The sequence below is a fragment of the Plectropomus leopardus genome, chromosome 20, assembly GCF_026936395.1.
Source record: "Plectropomus leopardus strain MGB_pleo_1.0 chromosome 20, ASM2693639v1, whole genome shotgun sequence".
Taxonomy (NCBI): domain Eukaryota; kingdom Metazoa; phylum Chordata; class Actinopteri; order Perciformes; family Serranidae; genus Plectropomus; species Plectropomus leopardus.
The window spans coordinates 8,457,629-8,475,571 of NC_142195.1; the positions used below are offsets into that span (position 1 = coordinate 8,457,629).

The window sequence follows — 17,943 nt, forward strand, 5'->3', positions numbered from 1 at the left end:
TTGTATTTTTCAAAGCATATAATTTGTTTTTGATAAAACAATACAGAACTCTTCATGAAAAATAGCATTGAGACTGACACAACATGGACAAACAAATGGCACTGAATATTTTCATCAACAAACACCAGAGTCGGCTTCAGGTTTCTGAGCGAGTAGGTCAAACACATGCCTGTGTTAAGAGAAAGTGGCCCATCTGCTTTTAATGCAAAACTACGGGCTTTTACAGATTTCACATTGTGTTGCAGATGCAGTACTTTCCAGCTGCCATGCATGCTGCATGCATCTGCCCCTTTTTATGTGAGTATTTTTCCTCATTCAGACAAGAAAGCCAGGGACAGATTCCAGTTTACTGCCAGGTTTACACTAGGCCTGCGGTATTTTTTTGGGTTAGTTGAAGGACAACTTTTTGTGGATGGGCTTGATATGCACAAGCTTTCCAGATTATTTGGTACACCCTGAAAAAACTGATAACAACAGTCCTGCAATAAATAACCTTATAATGTTCAGTTTTAGAGAGGTGGCCATTCAACTTTTACTTTTTTAGTTTGAAGTGCTAGTGAATTGTATCTAGTTTTGTTCTAATACTTAATCCATCCTTACTGATGTACCGTTAAACCTTTGAAACCTTTCAAATACTCGTGAAGAAAGTGATGAGCCACTTAAGAAAATTTTTTTTAAAAAAAGTACAACAAAATAAAAATAACCTAAAAAAAATGGCACAAAAAAAAATCCAAAAACCAAAACGTAACAACAAAAATAAATGAAAAAAATATAATTCTGTAAAATAAGTTGAAAATATAATCACAATTTTTAGAAATTAATGTCCGATTAACTAATTTCTGGACATTTTTTCCTAGTTTAAATTAGAAAAAAAAATCTAAATCATCTCATTTCTTGCAATTTGTAGGACATTTTTTTTTGTCAAGTTCCACACACAGTAGATGTGTGTGTCTCTTGTATTCATAGTTGAGCATTGATTTCAAAGAATTAGATCATACAGGTTTCTGATCACAACTAATCAAGCACACTGCGTGCCTCTCCTGAAGATGAATACTGACAAAAATGTTAACATTACTTGCGAAAGGCAACGTCGTTTCGGAAACTGCACCCGTTTCCGCCTCACGTTTAGTTTTAAAATTGCTATTTCACTTGAATCGTGCAGTCCTAAGAGCAACATACTGATACATAACATGACCATAATGCATTCTGTGGACTATTTGAACTAAAGCTGCATGCGCTGGTATGCCACTGAGGTAAAAAGGTTTAAGTTCATGAGGCAACATTTTTATGTGTATAGTCTAAATTCCATATAAACATTCAAATCAAAATCTAGTGCAGCAAAATGTTACAATGAAAAACTAATACCTTCAAATTAAGGTATAAATAATTAGCCTGTCTAATGTGGCAATCATTATCTTTAGAATACATTTGGTACCACATAATCTCTGCAGTCTGAATGTGTCCTGTTAGTACAAAAAGAATAACTGACGCACAAACAGTGGTGTAATTAGTCGCTGTTGAATCAACAAACAGTATCTGTAGCACCATGTACAGTATGCAGGCAGTCGTGTTTACTTATGAATCGGATATTTCCTGATTTAAATACAATTTTTGCTCATGTTAAGACTTTAGTTGTTTTTCAAAATATCAAATCAAAATATGTCAATGTTTATATTATTCAAGCTAAGATTGTGAAGAAAATATGATTTTAGCTCTGTAACTTTTACTGCTCCCTACCACAGTGCTCAAATAATGCATCATAGGGCTCCAATGTACATATAGATTAAATTATTGGTCAGCTGATGGTCAGTGATTATTGCGTGGTATAATCTCTGTGTGATGGGCGGCTCATGGGAAGTTAATTGAATACAGTGTTTTGTAGGCCACTCATTTATATCTATGTCTGGTGATGTAATCCCCCCTCAACATGTCAGAACAGAAGTGCATTTTCAATACATAATAACAAAAATATTATAAACATGTAAAAATTCTCTGCTATTTACAAAAACACCTGTCAGACGCCACCACATGTCAATGTGGAATATACACAATATAGTATTTCCTCTCTAAAGTGCAATCCTGCACTGTCTTCCTTGGTCATTTGGTCCGCTAATAATAGTTTTTACCGAAATCTCTTACTTCCTCCTGGCGATTTCTGAAAATAGCGGTTATTCATCATGTGGCTTTTTGAAGGCTCATTTGGGTTCGTCAGCCCGCAGCTCCCAGTCGGCCTCTGTGAGTGCAGAGAGATCCCTTTGTGGTTTTCACAAAAGTCTTTTCACCAGTTGGGGTGAGTGAAGGTGATGTTGTACTGCTTTGCCCAGCGTGCAAACACTTGTTTCTCTGTGATAAAGCGATGGTGGTTCCCTCTTCGGCTGCCTTCGTTCTGTATGTATGTTACGCATTCGTCAGGCCCCCTGGGCTTGTAGTAGTGGTAGGGCATCTTCTTGGACCCCGGTTTGGATTTTCTAAAATTGGTTGAAATAATGTTAGTTTCACATCATCTGTGATTTGATATAGTGAAGCAAATCATGAGTTTAGTGTATTAAAGAGTCTACATAGTATGGATGAGCAAGTACATAATTATCTGTATCTGCTAGCCAACTACATTATCTATATTCGTATCCATACTTGAAATTAGCGGGGTTAACTCCTGTAATTGGTAGGACCCTAACCTGAAATTGTTCATCAAAGACACATCAAGCCAATGTTGGCCCGTTGGTGAGCATCTGTCGCCATAGTTTTGCTCCAGTGTATCCCACACTGTTGGCACTGGTCTTTTTTGGCTGATTCAGCATGTTGAATTGGCAATGAAAAATGTTCTTCCAACATCAGGTTGTGTTCTTGATGTGCTAATTTCTAAGTAGCATCTTGAATCCGTCTCGTCAGTCTTTTGGTTTCCAGTTTTTAATGACGAATATAAACTACTGCCACCTGGAGAGTCATTTCCTCTCATATGCTAGTTGGCCGTTAGCTGCAGTCTTATTGGTGTTTCAAAAATGAAATTTTTAGCAGAGGCCAGCTTCGTGGACGCCGGTGGTCTGACAGGCCATTATAGATATTGCGACATTTAGATTCTTTTTATTATATAACTGATTTGTTTCCTTCTGCCTTTTTTAAAAAAAAATGTCTTGATCTCCTATCATTGTATCTTGCTTGAATTACCCTACGCTGCCCCCACAATCTCAGGTGGTTTGGATCTGTTTCATTCATATCTGTAAGCCTTTAGAAATGTGCACAAATGAACAAGGAATACGTACAGAAGGCGCCATCCGTGTCTGTATACATATCCAACACTGAGCATAATTGAGCCCTAAGACTGAAACTGATTATAAGTTGCCTCAGAATTGAGCTTCAGATCATTTTTGATAACAAGAGAATGAACACAGTTTGAACAAATTTTGCCGACATGAGGATTTTCCCTCGTCACAAGTATGGATATTTTACTCCAATAATACTCACGCTCGTAACAAGTAAATTGTCCATACCCGATACTCCTTTTATCTGAGTATTCAGCTCAACCCTACTACATCAGTTCATAAGTGCCATCATTATACTCACCCACAGTGATTGGGTGGAACCATCCCATATACTTTGATGTTATCACATATCTCGATGGCTATGACCATGGTGAACCAGCCTGTGCTCAACCACGAGTGAGATTTTTGTCTGAGCAGAAAAAAAACAACAAAAGGAATAGTTTGTGGAAGTGACATTTACCCAATATGGGGCTGATGCACCATAAAACGTGATTCATTATTCCCTAAATACTCACCTATCTCGTCCCGTCTCCCTTTGAAACAGACTGTCAAATTTGCGCATCTTGTTGGCTGTGATACTGAAGCAAGACAAGTTGCTGTAGGTCATACTGACTCTCTGGATCAACCTGTACAAGGTTCCTTTGGACTCCTTCGCAATTTTGTTTGGGGGTCCCCAGAAAATGATCATAGGGTTGCTGTCTGGCCTCTGCAGGAACTCATTGGGCCTCCGGACCACCCTGAACACACTGGAGTGGGCTATGACCCTCAGAGAGGTCTTTTTTCCTATGTCAGTCTCGAACCCTAGCGTGGGTGCGTCGTTCATACGAATCACGCACTCCGTACTGTCGATCTCTTCTCCGGCATGACTACCCAGGACATGGCTGGAGCTCGTCACCAGTGCACAGTTATGACACTGTAGGTTCATACTCTGAAATAAAAAAAAAAGAAATAGGGTGAAAAATTATGTCCATCAGTTATTTACCCCTACACTCACACACACACACACACAAATTGTGTATTTGTTTTTTAAAAGTAACATTTTGACATCATGTTTTCATCGCTGAATTAAGAAAGTGATTTCACAAAACTTGCAAAGATGATGATGATAAGGACAAGTCAGGAATATTTCGATGGTTAGCTTTAGCATCTTTTGAATGCAGAGATGGTAGAGTCTGTTTTTCGGTCAGCCACTTTGATCTAGACTAAAATATCATCTATTAAGTATTAAGATTAGATTCTGTTCATGGTCCCTGGAGGATGAATCCTACTGACTTCAGTGATCCTCTGACTTTTCCGCTGGTGTCAACATTGTCTTGACATTTTAAGTTTTTTTTTTTTTATAGTGATATGTCTCCTCAACTACCGGATACATTAACATGAAAGTTTTTGCACAGATAGTCATGGTCACCGGAGGATGGCTCCTGATTCAACTGGTGCCACCGGCAGATAAGGGTGCTTATCATTAAGGTTTTAACCACACTGCTCTCACAAATACTGCTTATTGATCTGGTACAACAGTATTCTGTATTGAATAGAGCCTGCAAACAATAACATGCTAATGGAAGCACGATCACACCACTGGGAATGACAGCTGTCTTAGTTCTGTGTGTTAAGACCTCATCTTTGGTTACAATTTCGTTTCAGTTTTAGCTCTTGCACAGTGAAAGATAAGATGATGATCAGATTCTGCAGGAACATACAGGAAGAGAAAAGCAATAACACTGAGGATCAGAACACATCAGTGTTATGTGACTCATCTGCAGGAAAATTACACAAACCACTTCACCAACATTTTTACATTGCTTTTGATCGACCCGTCTCTTACACTGTATTCTTATTTTAAATATGTATCTAAAAATGTCTTTAGAAGCTTCAACTGGCTACAGCTGTGATGTGGAGTCTATGCTTATTGCTTTTCACTAATTACAATAAGTATACACTTTTAGTTTTCTAGAGGTGTGCCACTTTCTTTTGGTGTCTTTTGATACGCTGATGCGTGCACTTATATCCTTTTACATTTAGACATGAGGAAGTTAACATAAGCATTAGCTCAGTGCAGCCTAAACATTTCACTTCTGCTGCATCCTCGACCTATATACTGAAAATCTGCATTACATGCAAACTAGTATTTATCCTTTGGCTGACAGAAATACATTGACTCACTCACAATGATGTACAATACTCTAAACGTATGCAGATTCTACATCACTAAAACGCATTTCTGTGTACGTGAACAAGCTATTAAGTACCTTGTTCCCATGAAAAGGCACATAACCGTCTTTCCCAGACCACTTCTTTAGATCCGTGGCCTTGACAGCGTAATTTGTAGCCACATGGAAAGGAGTGTATACTGCATCGTTGACGTTGTTGGAGCCATACAGGATGAGGAGTGTCATTAGGACGACGATGGCTGCGAAGATCACCAGCCTGTGGTTCTGCTGTCCCTGCAGAGCAAACAGAAATGGTGAACTAAGAACGTTTGCATTTTTTTTTCTACTTATACTTAGTAATTTATACTCCACAACTTTATTACAGCAGCTGAACTGGCTCTACAAATCTTGATTTTACATACAAAACGTTTAAAATATGGTGTATTTTTGTAGGTTTGGCCTAAATATAATTAATGCTTTTTAATGACACAATGTCAAACACTTAATGTATTCAGCTTCTTTGTTTCAGCCTCGCTAGAAACTAGCGAACCATGCATTAGCTATACCCACTTAGCCACCATTCTTGCTGTGATGCAGCCAACTGCACTACTATGGCACCCTTTAACCTAAACTCTAATACTGTACTGCTGATATTGTAGAGGCTTGGACTGGTGGTTGAGCAAAACAAGCAATATGAAAACTTCCCTTTGGGCTTTCGGTAATTGTGGTGGGAATTTCTTGCTCCTTTCTGACATTTCATAAACCACAGAACTGAGTAAACAATAGGCAGATTATTCAATAATGACCAAAATAATTGGTAACTTATAGAGATGGATCATTGTCAGAGGAAGTATCACGGTTTCTCGTCTCTCGTGACTATTAAGGAGAAAGTGTTAACCCCACTACGTGTGGAAAAAGCGTCATTTGTGTTTTAAGTTGTTGATCTAGGAAATTCTCATCTGTGCATATCTTTCCAACTTTACTGAGCTAATTCAGTCTGGAAGCTGCTGTCCTCTTATTGGTTCTGTTTAGCAGAACTGAATCTGTAAGCTGTATGGATGCCTACTTTAACCTCTGCTGTACACAAGAACAATGTGAACTGCGAGAAATGTTTTCAACATTCAGGAGCTTTTGAAATGATTAGAAATGTCACTGCGCTTATGGCAAAACTGGATGATCCTGAAATCCACTGCTGGAGCTGCGTATCACCCCTCCTTAACCAGCCATAAAAAAAAGTGTGTACTACACGTGGGAAGAACATTTCCAAAATATCAATACTACAGATACAATCATTTTCCATTTTAACTTGTATAGAATCAATACCAAAAAGGTTTCTCCCTTCTGTGGTGTGCCCGATTGTATTTCAGTAATAGAACTGCCGATGTAAACAGTGTCTCCAGTGTTTCCCCTGCCATTATAAAGAATATTTACTTGTTTTGAATAAATAAATAAGTCATAGATTAATGCAATACTTGAATTGAGAATTATTTAAGTTGTTTATTGGTTGGTAATAGGAGCCGCAGGAAGGGAAACCGTCCTCGTCCAGTCCAGACAACCCCCCGCCACAAACCAGCAAAGCTTAGGGGAAACACTGCTTTCGTTGTTGTGAAGTACTGTAGTGCATTCACTCTGTACTTCTCCTCTGCTGTTGTGTGCATTCAAAAAATATAAGCATTGTGCGCATGGACCACACCCTGATGACTTTAATCCAATACAAAACTGCAGTAAATCGCTTGAGGAAAGAGGATGAACCGTGAGAAAGAGAACTTGTAGCTGAAAAACAGAAAAGAAGGGAGGAGGGAGGAAAAGCCTGAGCATCCCCCTGACACAGAGAGAGAGATTTCCCTGACAGAATCTTTTCAGAGAGCCGCAGGCAACGAGTATCCAAATTGGATCTTTAGGACTGTTTAATGGCACAGTTTCAAACTGATCGTCACTAGCTGTTAGTTGAGCAAACCGATTACTTATCTCAGAAACTATAACCCATGGCTTTCCCCTGCATTAAGTACATCACCCACTTTTTAAATATAAAAAGTATCAGTATTGATTTCTGCAATTGTGGCCCCCGTATCATCTGTTAGCCTATAGAACCCCAAATTTCTGTCACAGCCCTACTGCTAACACATCAACGCTTGAGTAATAACAATCTAATGCTACTTTATGTAACAAAGTATTTTTTTAATGACACTTACAATCCTTTATTCAAGTAACATTTTTAATGCAGTATTAGTGTTTTTACAGTTTGATATTAGTACTTTTACTTATGCTAATGATATGAATACTTCCTAAACACTTGATAATGATAATGATAATGATAATGATATGATAATACCAGCATAGATACAACACTCTCTGCCTTTATAATACTTCTAATAGTAATAATTATGTTAAAGGGTCAGAGTGCCACACCCTCCTGCTGTTGGGTCTTTCCTTACCTTGTGGCCACCGAGCTTGAGCCCCATGCTGTCTGATCAGGCTGTGTACCAACACACTGGCTGTGACTGACTGTCATCATATCTGACCGGAAGAGACAAATATAGTGTAGACTGAATTCACAGCACACACAGCACAGATGGTATCACATAACGATATTCAAATGTTAGATCAATTCACATGTCAGTATCACAGCGATGTGTCAACAAAACATTAAGTATTTACAGTTGTCAAAAAGAAAACGTGCCAATTGCAGCGTCCTAGCCTTCGCTAGTTGTGTTTTAGCTGATATTTACCTAACGCCACACGCGCGCACGAGGCAATTAAACGTTATTATGTTGACAAAAAAAAAATCATAATACGCAGCCGCTGTCCGTCCGTTATAGACGTACATTGGCTAAAATGTTTTTTGAAAATGGAAATATACCGCTGATATGGTTAAGATATTACCTAAATTGACATGTCAAAGCGTGATAATTGAGTCCAGTGTTAATCCCGTGTTTACCGTTTCATGGCCTTTGCGGTTTCCGTGTCTGATGTCTCTCTCATCCCTCTCGCGCCCCATCTTCCTGCAGCACTCGCTGACGTCATCACCACGTCTCCCACTGCAGCACAGCGATGTGTGTGTGTGTGTGTGTGTGTGTGTGTGTGTGTGTGTGTGTGTGTGTGTGTGTGTGTGTGTGTGTGTGTGTGTGTGTGTGTGTGGGCTGTGCAACTTTATCAAGTTCCCTTTAAAACTAGTCAGCGTGTCTGTGTGTGTGTATATATATTTATACGTACATATATATATATATAATCAACATCCTCTAATATTGCCCTAGCTGATGCTTACTATACCTCTGGTTATATGCATAACATCAAACTAAATCAAGATAATGTAAAGCCAGTCAGCCAGATGCACAAGAGATGTATTTTCATTGAATTGAAAGGGTGAAAATGAAACTCCTTAATCTTTATTTCAGAGGCCCTTAAAGGATCAGGTTTAGGATTTAGTTCCATCTATAAATGTCTCCCATGTGCCAAGCATTGACTTACTAGGTTTCCATGATTTGCACAAAAATAAAGTGATGTTTTCAAAATGTCAATAAAACACAATTGGGAGATGACTTGTGATGTTACGTACTTCTGGCGATGGATGTTCAGTACATGAGCAGGTTTATTTCTTAACCTCAACCATTGCATCAGCTGCCATTATTTCTGATACAAGGCGACATAGGCGTGTTATGAGAGTGACAATAGAGAGGCAAGCACCTTATTTGCGCAAAAAGTGTTTCCACTGCAGTTTTGCGAAATATGGCCTTTTTCGAATTACCTGAAATACCACCTCATGCAAGTGTAAAAACGTTTTTGCGGAATTTATGTATTTCCTTTAGGCATACTTTAGATTCACCATTTCAGTTTGGGCAATTTGAGTGTTAATGGAAATGCGCCTACTGTAAGAAATTTTCCAGTAAAATTATGGTTAACTGGCAGCTGTAGTTACCAGCATGATATGGTGACTGCCTTATGTACTTAGTATATTACTGTTAAATTTATAACAATACTGCTTTTTTAAAATGAAAAACACTGCATATGCTGTAAAATCACACAGAGCCATGTTAAATGCTTCAAAAAGCATCAGGTTTTGTGGACTTTTACTGTATTTTGGACAAACCATACATTACTGGTGCCTGTATTTCTACAGCAGTTTGTTATGTTGCTGTATATAAACAGGGATGACATTTTTCTGTAGGCTGATGCAGAAGTTAGCAGCACCCTGATTCCCTTGTCAAAAATTTTTCCAATGGAATTCTTTATTTTATTATTTATTTTAATTATCATTTTGGATCATGGCAGAAAATAAGCTTTGTGGTAAACAAATGTTTATGATACGTACATGTTTTGATCAACAATATAATCTCTGGAGACCATTTTTTTTTTAGGGTTTTTGAAGTCTAAATGCAATTGCCAGAAATAAAAAGCTAATGTTAAGTTATAAACAAACCACACTATGATCATGCCGCCACTGCTAAAAGGCTGTAAAGCCATGCTCAATGAGGCTTGGGGGTCGTGACATTTTTGTCATTTAGTCACTTGTTAGCAACTGCCCTTTTTTAAGAAACATAAAAGCTTCAAATTATCCAAGTAATTTGCAAAATAACATTGAAATATCCATTAATCTGTTCCTTAAAATGATCTTAATTATATATAAATATATATATATATATATATATATATATATATATATATATATATATAATAGATTTTTCAGTGGGTTGTCTGTATGGAGGTAATAGCCTTGTAAGCCAGCTTTCACTTAATTTTTTTAATTAAAGTGAAAAGGCGTGAGTTTCATAGAATTTTTACCTCATTAAAAAAAAGCATTGGTGCAAACAGTGCCTTATAAAATACTTTATATCACAATTCATGATATAATTACTTAATCTTACCTCATAAAATACATGAAAATACATTAACTAAATGATTATTAACCTATTGAAACCTGGGTAAATTGGCTTGATTTATTTCAAAAACATGGAAAGAAGGCAATGAGCAATGTAAGAAAATGAGCTTAGAACTAGCAAATAGCTCAAGAAAATTACCAGGAAAAATTGAAAAAATGGGATGGAAAACAACCAAAGAACAAAAAATAAAATCGTTGGGAAAATAAAAATCAAACATATGAAAAGTTACTTAAAAGTTACAATTATTCTGTAAAATAATTTTAAACATGTAATAATAATTGGAAATATACAGTTATTCTGTAAAATAATTTGAAAAGTGTAATAATAATAATTAGAAATATATTTCTTTGGAAAATTTCCCCTAGCTTTTTTAAAAAAAACATGATAAAATTTGTCTAAATCTAATAATTTCTTGCAGTTTGAACGACATTTCTTGCCAAGTTGCTCATTAGCTTTCCTCCAATGTTTTTGAAAGAAATCAAACCAATTTGCTTCAGGTGCAATGGTTTAAATACTCATAAGGCATTAGGAGGCAGCACGAGAGAAGTGCTGTAGATTCAGGTTTCAAAGAGTTAATTTCTGAATTAATGGTATTTTAATGTTAAAATAATTGAGAATATGTTTATAATATGAATAGACATTAGAATGATTTTGAAAAATAGAATCATATTAAGTCCGTACTAGAGTGTGTGACACGATTAATCTAACATCATTTACAGGGTGTGCACAGCCTCTAACTGAATTAACAAATTAATACAATCCAAGTGTTGTAAAATGGGCAGAATTAAAAACACTTCATCTATAGTCTCATACAAAGTCAAGTTCACACACACACACACACACACACACACACACACACACACACACACACACACACACACACACACACAGAGGCTGTAAGCATATTTTTTCATGTTGACTCTCTCCAGTAACCAGCTGTAGTTTACATTCAGTTTTGCATAGTTCACAACATCAGTCAAATACTTATGGTTACCAAAAAGTCATCAATAATACAATGTAATTCAAAAAACGGCTGTCTGAATTGTAAAATTACATTAAAACACTGTAACACAGTAGTTTGCTCGGTAGTGCAAATACTATTCCAGTCTTTGGAAATACTCACAGAAGAAGCAATATGCGACTGAAAAGGCAACGCTACGTTTTTCATTGTAAACAAGCAGCAAAACACAAAAGGTAAACAATTTAAAAGAAGATGTGTAAAGACAAGTAACTTATTCTGTTTGCGGTATCCGACCAATTACATTCAAAATCAAAACAAGACACTGGCCTCCTATTCAACTTTCTGCAGATTTCTGCCACACAGTGGTGAAACTGCCGTTAGTGCAGCAGCCAGTTTGTTCCATCGGCGCTCTGGTGGGTCTCCACTAACCACAGAGATCTGCAGAGGATACAGAGGTAGTATCCTCTTAACATAGCTTTTAACAGTGCTTGTTTGCCACTGATCAGCATTTTGGGGCTGTTAAAAAGGACTGCGGTGTGTGGGCTGTTGACCTCTCTGCAGTTATATGTTAATACTGTCTTCTCTGCGGTTGGTAAACATAAAAGCACATTTGTATATCCCACTCTGCTCCATAAGCTGCGTGAAACCACATGAGGCACAGCTGCAAACTGCATGATCTCCCTTTGGATTAAATAAATGGCACTCGGCTCCCAACTGAAATATCTGGACACTGTTTGCATTAACATAAAATGTTAAAAGCTTACTACTACTATAACTACTACCAATGCTACCACTAATACGATTACTACTACTTCTACCACTACTACGACTACTTCTAGCATTTAAACACTGTGTGGTTGCAGTCAGGGCAAGTAATCAGCATAGACTGAGACAATTTGTCAATTAATCGATTAGATTCATACATCATTTATCAGCAACTTTTTGTGATAGTTTGTTGTTGTGTAATTCTTTATGCAAAAATGTAAAAACCAAAAATCCCAAATGTGATTGTGATTTTCTTAGTCTTCTATGATTGTAGATTAAATCACTGTGGGTTTGGGGATAATTATTGAATTTGTGTTATGGGGAACAGCAATGGATTATTTTCTGACAATTTGATGACCAAACGATTTATCGATTAATTGCGAAAATATAGACCTGATTTATCCATACTGTACATAGAAATGGATGACACGTCTCCACTTCTTCCCACTGTACAAAAATGAAGCCAAACTATCCTGGAATTCGGCCACAGCCGTCTTACACAAGTTATGTCATTTGGAGCCAGAATCTGCACAGGAGCGATGTCCTTGGTATCAAGTTCCCGCTCAGACACCCATTCGACCGATCGCAAGCAACGCCATTAATCGTGAGCACACGGATTGGCACACACAGCTATCAATCATGATATAAAACCTCCTTTTAAAAGCTTTAAATAACTCATTAAAACAAAACTTAACAGAAAAATGAACACTGGAACAAACAGCAGGCTGAAAAGATCTCCCTAAAGTGAGAGAAACCATCTTTGCTAAAAGATTATTTGACCTATACTTTGATGTTTCAGTTTAGTCCACATCCAATCCTCTATCATGGAGGGTGCGGGGTTTACACCCTATACTGCATCCAGCCACCAGGGGGTGATCAAGATGTTTTGGCTTCACTTTTGAGGAGTTGTCATGTCGTCCATCATTATGTACGGTTTATGGATTGTTAGTTGCAGCCTTAAAAAGTACACTTCCTGTTTCAAAGAGTAAAGGTGCATATTGTAGCTGCAGGCGCGATTGCAGCATTAAATTAAACATTTTGCAGAACGAAACCAAAAGTCAAGGCACAGGTATAAAGGAATTAAAAAGCGTAAGCTTTGGTTTAAACTGTGTAGTTTTGTGGCGTAATGCGTTATTGGTATCTATACTGATGCTGTATATGGCTATACATAAAGCAAATGTTCAGTAATACTGAGAGTGGTAGTTAAACTGTTACCAGTTAGATGCTGGTAAATGTTGCTATATTAAGCATTAGTTTATACTGTATATGGCTGCAAATCTTTATATAAGCCAGTATCAAATTCAAGTCTTTCTGGCTTTAAAACTGACTTGGTAAAAAAAAAAAAAAGTAAAATTCAAAATGAAAACTTGAGTCCACCAGTAACAGTGCCATGTACTTGATCAAGTTCCTGCACAGGTAACACCAAAAACATCAGCAAAATAGATCAAAAACCAGCAATAGTGAATCCAAGTGTACGCTCAACAAACGTCTTCTGGGCTTTCACGTCTCCTTTAGAGGACCCAAGAGGGGTGTTTAAACTCCATCTTGTGCCGTGTTGCCCATTTGGCGTAGATTGCCTTCTCAGTGATGAAGCGATGACCCCCACGTTGTGTGTTCTCGTGGACCCTATACATCTTGCACTCATCGATTCGGTTCCTCTCGTAGTAATGGTAGGGAACATCACTGTGATTGGCTCGACTGTCAGGAGTAGTACCACAGTTAGGTAAAGTATATGGGGATGACACTTGAAAAACACCGGAGCTAGATCATAAAACTGTGTCGTTCTGTAAAATGCCTCACCTGCAGTAGTTATCATCGATCATTCCATAAACACGGATGCTGTCGCACATGTCTATAGCCAGAATCATTGTGAAGAATCCGGTGCTGAGAAACGCCCCCGTCTTCATTCTGAGTGAGAGACACCAAAAATCTTTTCTTATATTACTGATTTAAAACTCTTACGTGACCAAATTAAAACCCGAAAACTAAGACCAGTCATTAACTGCACATTAAAATCCTTACTGTTTATATTGCTATGCAGTATACTTACTGTAAATGGCCTCAATGCATCGAGTAATTCATAACTGTAATGTCACATTTGTATTTTATTCCATGGCTTTTATTTTATTTCCTGTACACAAGGAAGTATCTTTTTTTTTGTCATGGTGCAGTTGACCTTTGACCTTTTGGATACAGAATGTCATCACCTCACCATTTTATCCTATTACACATTTGTGTGAAACTGCTGTCATAATAGTGTGTGAATTCTTGAGTTACGGAAAAAAACATGTTCACCACAGTCACCTTGACCTATGACCACCAACTTGTAATAAATTCGTTGTACAGTCCAAGCGGACGTTTGTGTTCACAAGAATGAGATGGACTCAAGTTAACAGTTAGGTTGACCTTTGATCATCAAATTCTCCTCAGATCACCCTTGACTCAAAGTGGCGTTTGTGCCAAATTTGAAGAAATTTCCTCAAGGTGATCTAGAGATATTGTGTTCATGAGAATAAGACAAGTACAAGGCCAAGGTGACCTTGACCTATGGAGTAAAAGGACTGAGTACTTCCCCCACAATTTGCTCTTACTTTAATTAACTAATTACGTGTCTTTTGGGGGTCCCTTTTTGTAGTCATTTTGTGTCTCTTTGGCGTAATTTCGTGTCTTCTTGGTCAATTTGGGTTTCTTTATAGTCATTTTGTGTCTCTTAGATGTAATTTTGTGTCTCTTTTTGGTTATTTTGCCCCTTTTTGTAGTCATTTTCTATTTTTTGTTGTTGTTGTTTTGGTTAAATGATATGCCCAGAATAGGAATAAAAAGCAAATCAGTCAAGACTTTCATCTATTGAACGATCCGAACACATACTGTACCTGTTTTTTCCAGTTTCGTTCTGAAACACACCATCACAGTACTGAATCTTCTCTCTGGTCACTGCATAGATTTTGACATTTGGATACTTCTGTGCTACTTTTAGGAGAGTATTGAAGGTGCGTCCTTTCCCGTCTTGCCTCATGTTCCTCTCAGGACCCCAGAACACATATGTGGTGTCTGCTGACTGCTGGAAATAGTAGCGCTCATTTTTTACCAAGAGGGGAACACTGGTGTGAGAAACAACCCGAACGCTGGTGCGGCTCCCAACGTCTTTCTCATACGCCTTTGTGGGTGCATTGTTCATTCTGATCACACATGCCATCTTGTCTATCTCTTCTCCGGCGCCAGCTCCGAGCATCTGACCCGAGCTGGAGATCAAGGCACACTGGCCGCAGTGCAAGGACAGGAACTGTTGACAAAAAGGGCAGGGTAAGAAAGTTGTTTTAGGTTTCATGCGTACTGTCAATTCATTACTATAAGTCAGTATTTATGCTGCCAGGATCACATGTTTATTAATATGTCTGACAGTGAAGCCTGTTACTTGTCTTTTTGGTTGTTCCGCCCCTTGTTGTAGTTGCTTTTTGTGTCTCTTTCATGTTATTGAGTATCTTTTTGACTTTTTGTGTCTTTTTGATGTAATTTTGCATCTGCTTGAAATTGTTTCGTGCCTCTTTAGGATCACTTTGTTTCTCTTTGAAGTTGTTTTCTGTCTTTTTTGCTCGTTGTCCCCCTTTCTTTAGTTATTTTGTGTGTCTTTGTAGTTGTTTTCTGTCTCATTGTCATCACTTTGTGTCTTTTTTTGGTCTTTCTCTGTCTCTGTATTCATCTTATGTTTTTTGGGGTTGTCTTGCCGCTTTTTGTAATTATTTTGTGTCTCTTTATTTTTGTGCCCTTTTTGGTCATATTGTGTCTCTTTGTGGTCATTTGTGCCTCTTTGTTGTGTCTTTTGGTTGATTTGTGTTTGTTTGTAATCACATTGCCTCTCTTTTTGATTGTTTTGTCCCCTTTTGTTGTCATTTTGTGCCTCTGAGGTTGTTTATTTCTATTTTAGGTTAGTTTGTGTTATTTTCAGTTTTGTCTTTTAGTAGTAATTTTGACTCTTTTCCAGCCATTTTGTACCTCTTTGAAGTTGTTTTGTGTCTCTGTGGTTGTTTTTCTGTTTGCGCTCTAAGTGTGTCTAGCAACAACACAACAGTTGGATTATATACAGGTGATGTGTCATGTGAAAGCTTTCGTCATGTGATTGTACGTGACTAATATCTGCACTGAGGGTAGCAATCTCCTCTGATCGAAGCACTGTCATTTACTGTGTAAGCAAGAAGTCCCACAGTATACTGAGCCAAAACTAATGTCATCACTGGAAATCCTCCTGACTACAGCTTTAACAATTACAAATAAAGTACCAACTAATTTAAAAACAGATTAACTACAAAGTGCCGAACTTTCCTCAGTTCCACCTTTTCAGTTGAGAGTAATATGTTGCTTTTCTTTGTTTTAACTGACGGTAAACTGAATGAGGTTTGGACCGTTTGTCAAACAAAAACTTCAATGTTGCCTCGAGCTTTGGGATATTGGAACAAGCATTTTTTCACCATTTTCTAACATTTATAGACTAAAATGGTTACAAAATAAATTGGCAGATTCATTGATAATGACTGTAATTATTATTTTAAGCCCTGACTCTGCCAATCAAGGTATGAAATTATAATTTCATGCGTAAAACATGAAGAAACGTAAATCATTTTCATGCTCACTATTAACTACTGAGCTATTACTGAGATCCAGACCTGTGGAGGGAGCTGTGATGTGTGAGAGCTCTGCCCTGCCTCTCACCTGGTCCATTCTGCCGGGTCTGATCCTCATGTAGCCCCTGAGCCCGTTACTTTGCACAGAGGGCGACTGATCGTCCCGACTGATCACACATCCAAACCAGAACAACAGAGGCAGGCTCAGGCTGAGCAGGCACAGCCAGCGCAGCATCTGGATCAGCCCGGGGAGAACAGCGATTTAGGGTTCAGAGGAGTTAATCCAACATCTACTGGACATCCATATAATATAGTGCACATAAGATCAAATAAGCAGACTGAATCACCTTTAGTGGCCACCTGTGTGTACACATAGAAAGAATATGACGAGTTTCAGCTTGTCCTTACCTGATATTTCATATCAAACTCTGATGAAGAGCCCTGCTCCAGGGAGCTCGACAGCACTCATTTTCCCAGCTGCTCAATTTGAGGCAGAAGCGTCTTCAGAGACAAGCCCAGCTATGGACGAATTATGATCGCTAGGGATCATATTTACAGATTTTAATGGCTGCTCTCGATCGATAACCAAATCCAGGATCTTTTTCTTATCGGCGTAACTTTCATCGCCTGGCAGCCCCGCTAGTCTCGTCTCATCGACGGCATGTTTGAAATAACTATCTTCTAGTTTACTGCCATCTCACCTATGGTGACACAGTAACCGACTAACGATTTCTAGGCCCTGCCGATCGATCCGCACCGTGTCCCACTATCCAGAACACGCTTCCGGTCTGATTTTTACCACAGTCGAAATTCTTCTGAACACATACAACATAAAATAAAATGTAAAAAAAAAACTCAGGCAGGAAAGAGCTGATATCAAAGACATTTATAAAAAAAACAATGGCCTTAAATCTCACTATAAAGCATGTATAATATGATTAAACGCACTTCAGATAAACCTGTATGTCGTTTTAGCGCTTTTATTCTGAGAGGTAGGCGCCAGAACCGGAAACAGTCTTTTCGTGTGGCAGCTTTGTAATGCTGCCTTCAAGTGCCACTCGAAAATGCAAGTTTCCATAATACAAGTCAGACATCCTATAACACCAAGCATCCATGTACCCAGTAAATTATATATTTCATTGTTTAGATACTTACTGTTCTATCTATCTATGTATTTACGTATCTATCTATCTATCTATCTATCTATCTATCTATCTATCTATCTCTATTACTTACATATGTCAATTTATGTTCAGGAGCATTTTTTAAACTAATGCCATTATTTATTTATTTTTTATGTATTTACTTAAT

General features: G+C 37.8%; 2 protein-coding genes across 3 annotated transcripts; both read right to left on the bottom strand.

Annotated features, from left to right (window-relative positions):
• Positions 1–8,436, bottom strand: st6galnac6 (ST6 (alpha-N-acetyl-neuraminyl-2,3-beta-galactosyl-1,3)-N-acetylgalactosaminide alpha-2,6-sialyltransferase 6). Of its 2 annotated transcripts, none has more exons than XM_042509323.2 (6): positions 8,349–8,436; positions 7,846–7,927; positions 5,510–5,704; positions 3,776–4,188; positions 3,562–3,669; positions 1–2,468 (listed from the first exon to the last, which is right to left on the bottom strand). In XM_042509323.2, the coding sequence occupies exons 2-6, from the start codon at positions 7,870–7,872 to the stop codon at positions 2,279–2,281; spliced, it is 933 nt and encodes a 310-aa protein (XP_042365257.1). In that variant the 5' UTR covers positions 7,873–7,927; positions 8,349–8,436; the 3' UTR covers positions 1–2,278. The 2 variants fall into 2 exon arrangements, with proteins under 2 accessions (XP_042365257.1, XP_042365258.1); XM_042509324.2 differs by having other exon boundaries at positions 8,294–8,413.
• A 1,783-nt stretch (positions 8,437–10,219) lies between these two features.
• st6galnac4 (ST6 (alpha-N-acetyl-neuraminyl-2,3-beta-galactosyl-1,3)-N-acetylgalactosaminide alpha-2,6-sialyltransferase 4) lies at positions 10,220–17,625 on the bottom strand. The gene is made up of 5 exons (XM_042509864.2): positions 17,041–17,625; positions 16,721–16,867; positions 14,887–15,296; positions 13,814–13,921; positions 10,220–13,711 (listed from the first exon to the last, which is right to left on the bottom strand). The coding sequence occupies exons 1-5, from the start codon at positions 17,050–17,052 to the stop codon at positions 13,525–13,527; spliced, it is 864 nt and encodes a 287-aa protein (XP_042365798.2). The 5' UTR covers positions 17,053–17,625; the 3' UTR covers positions 10,220–13,524.
• Positions 17,626–17,943: the final 318 nt, after the last annotated feature.